Source organism: Cebus imitator, unplaced genomic scaffold (genome assembly GCF_001604975.1).
Source record: "Cebus imitator isolate Cc_AM_T3 unplaced genomic scaffold, Cebus_imitator-1.0 Scaffold324, whole genome shotgun sequence".
In the NCBI taxonomy this organism is placed as follows: Eukaryota; Metazoa; Chordata; class Mammalia; order Primates; family Cebidae; genus Cebus; species Cebus imitator.
In genome coordinates, this window is record NW_016107639.1 from 1,724,373 (window position 1) to 1,727,593 (window position 3,221).

Here is a 3,221-nt window from a genome sequence, read left to right on the forward strand (position 1 = left end):
GCTCCCCCCGACATGAGGCGCTGTGTCCCGTCGGTCACTGGCCGGCTCCCCCCGACATGAGGCGCTGTGTCCCATCGGTCACTGGCCGGCTCCCCCCTGACATGATACGCTGTGTCCCATCGGTCACTGGGCGGCTCCCCCCACCCCCCACATGAGGTGCTGTGTCCTGTCAGTCACTAGCCGGCTCCCCCCTGACATGAGGCGCTATGTCCCATTGATCACTGGCCAGCTCCCCCCAACATGAGGTGCTGTGTCCCGTCAGTCACTGGCCGGCTCCCCCCTGACATGAGGCGCTGTGTCCCGTCGGTCACTGGCCGGCTCCCCCCTGACATGATGCGCTGTGTCCCGTTGGTCACTGGCTGGCTCCCCCCACCCCCCTGACATGAGGTACTGTGTCCCGTCGGTCACTGGCCAGCTCCCCCAACCCCACATGAGGCACTGTGTCCCATCAGTCACTGGCTGGCTCCCCGCTGACATGAGGTGCTGTGTCCCGTCAGTCAGTGGCCGGCCCCAGCCCACATGAGCAGCACAGCCCCTCAGGAGCCCCCATCCTCAGACCTGCGGGAGTGAACAGAGCCTCGTGTGTGCTTCTCGCCTCAGTGCCTGAGTGTCCCGTGCAGTGGTGAACCTGTAGGTAGGAAAACGTGAAATGTTCCTCTTCTTGTATAAAAAATCTCTCAAAAAATACCCCTGGCTCATAAGAAATGATTGTTTTCAAATTATAATGTCCTAGTTATTTTTCTTCTGAAAATGAGGTTTTAGAATATTTTCCTGTGTGATCACGAATTAGGGTACTCATGGTCGCATTAACACGCTACATGCTGCAGTGAGCTAACAAAATGACACAGACGGACACGTGCCGTGGGCGTGGGCAGGACTCCTCGTCTCGTCTCTCTGAGCCTCAGCTTTTGCATCTGCAAACAGGAGATGGTGTCACTTCCCGTTGGGGCCAGTGTGAAGATGAGTAGTAACGCGCACGCCCGTGTGTACGGAGGGCACGGAGCCCCTCTCGCGCCTGCAGAGCACAGCGAGTCCTCCGGCCAGCATGCCCTCGCGGCGAGCTCCTCCCAGACCTGCACAGGTCTCTGGCTCCTGGGGAGTGCCACGCTGTGTGCTTTCACTGGCAGTAAACTCGCTGTTGTGTCTCAGCGATGTTTAGAAAGTTGTGTGCCAACAGCAGCCAAATGAGAGGCTAAAGCCACACTGAGCACGTGTCTTGCTCTGCTGTTCTATTGCTTTCTAACGTATTTCTTATTTGTTTGCTAACCCCTTGAAATATCCTGGTATCTCCTTTAATCTGTCCTTTATTTTCTTTATTCCTGTTTTGGAACAGGTATAGGCAGAGTATCTTTCGGAGCTTTCTTAGGTAGGTAAAGCTATCATTTCTTTCTAAGTATAGAAATGTAGCCAAACAATATTGATAAAGAGACTTAACTAATAATAAACCTTCCTCTAACCCACTGCTCCTCATGCACTGTCTGATGTCACGGGAGCAGGTGGCATGTGCTTGATCTGCTGGTCGTGGGCCAAGGTGCAGCTGGCTTACCTGAGTGAGGGAGAGCCAGGGCATCCTGCCATCTGCTGAGGATTGCATGAGCCCCTAAAATGTGTTTGACTTTGCAGCTGTAGTGGCCGAGCTCCTGGAGAGCACTGTCAGGGTCTTCAGAAAATGAGTCAGCACAAGCTTCTGCCGTCCCCTTCGTGGCTCTGACCCCCCCCCCCCCCCGCAGAGAGCCAGTGTTTCCCTCCGTCATTTACTTCTGCGAAGCCTCTAACTCTGTTCCTTAGATCTGTTTCTCCTATCTTCTGGAACAGTCTAAAGGGCTTTCCACCCTCTGTAGACTCGAACTGTGTGCGTATCCCATTTTTCACAGGCTTCTTCCCATGAGGAATTTCAGTAGCCTGGTCCTCACCAGCACAACTTGGGTGTGACGAGCACACGGGTTCTTCTGCAAAGATTTGGGAGGTGAGGGGGTGAGGACATTCTGGATGGCCGGGCCGAGAGCCTTTAAGAGCAGACCGGTCTGAGGATTTGTGTTGCAAATATGGAACTGCCAACGGCCCTCTGTTGCCCCGAGCCCCCATAAAGTCAGCTCTACCTTAAAAAAAAAAGGCCAGCCTAGATCGCCGAACAAACTGCAGAGGTTAGGTGAGTTGGTGTCACTTCAGCTGGCACTTGGGTGCCTTGGAAAATTCTGCCACAGAACATTGTCTATCCATTTAGTGGTATTTGGTGATATCAGTCATCTGCAGCCTTTTTTTGGGGGGGGACAGAGTCTCACTCTTGTCACCCAGGCTGGAGTGCAATGGCATGATCTCAGCTCACTGCAACCTCTGCCTCCCGGGTTCAAACAATTCTCCTGCCTCTGCCTCCAGTAGCTGGGATTACAGATGCACACCACCACACCCAGCTAACGTGTGTGTGTGTGTGTGTGTGTGTGTGTGTGTGTGTGTGTGTGTGTTTAGTAGAGATGGGGTTTCACCATGTTGGCCAGGCTGGTCTCAAACTCCTGACCTCAAGTGATCCATCTGCCTCGACCTCCCCAAGTGCTGGCGTGAGCCACAGTGCCCGGCCTACAATCGCTATATAGTGCCGTGGTTTTGCTTTTTCCATTAAAAGAATGCATTATGCCTAGTATGCAGGGAAAACAATTCTACAGTCAAGAAAAACCTGAGGTTGAGCACTGGGCCTGGCCCTGTAAATGCACAGTGATGCCTTCATGCAAGGTGAAGGGGACCGCCCAGTAGCCTGGTCAGGTCTGTGGCTGTGGCCATGAGGGCTCAGGGCTTCTTGGTTGGCTCTTACCTTTTTCTCTGTTTCCTGCCAACAGATTTTACCTTTATCACCACCGTGACCTTCCTGTGGAAAGTGTCGGCCATCACCGTAGTCAGCTGCCTCCCGCTCTATGTCCTCAAGTACCTGAGGCGCAAGCTCTCTCCTCCCAGCTACTGCAAGTTGACCTCGTAAGGGGCTGCGCACCCCCAGCAGGCTGCCCCGGCACCGCTGCCCTTTCCAGTGATCACAGGGTTTGCCATTGCTACCAAGCGAGTGCCACAAGAAAGGGCATGCTGAGCAAGGCCAGCCCACGGGTGCTGGGACGGCCTCTCCCGCCTCTCAGTGTGGGACGTCACCCCTGCCAGGCGAGCCCAGGGCACAGATGCAGGGACGGCCTCTCCCGCCTCTCAGTGTGGGGCGTCACCCCTGCCAGGCGAGCCCAGGG

At 54.9% G+C, this 3,221-nt stretch overlaps 1 protein-coding gene across 1 annotated transcript in view; it reads left to right on the top strand.

The window, feature by feature from the left end:
- Positions 1-3,221, top strand: part of ATP9B (ATPase phospholipid transporting 9B (putative)) — a 294,182-nt gene extending 290,961 nt beyond the window's left edge. Inside the window, exons 29-30 of the mRNA XM_017504545.2 lie at positions 1,334-1,366; positions 2,832-3,221. Of these exons, the coding sequence (XP_017360034.2) occupies positions 1,334-1,366; positions 2,832-2,968 (170 nt within the window). The 3' untranslated portion in view covers positions 2,969-3,221. The remainder of the gene's footprint in view (positions 1-1,333; positions 1,367-2,831) is intronic.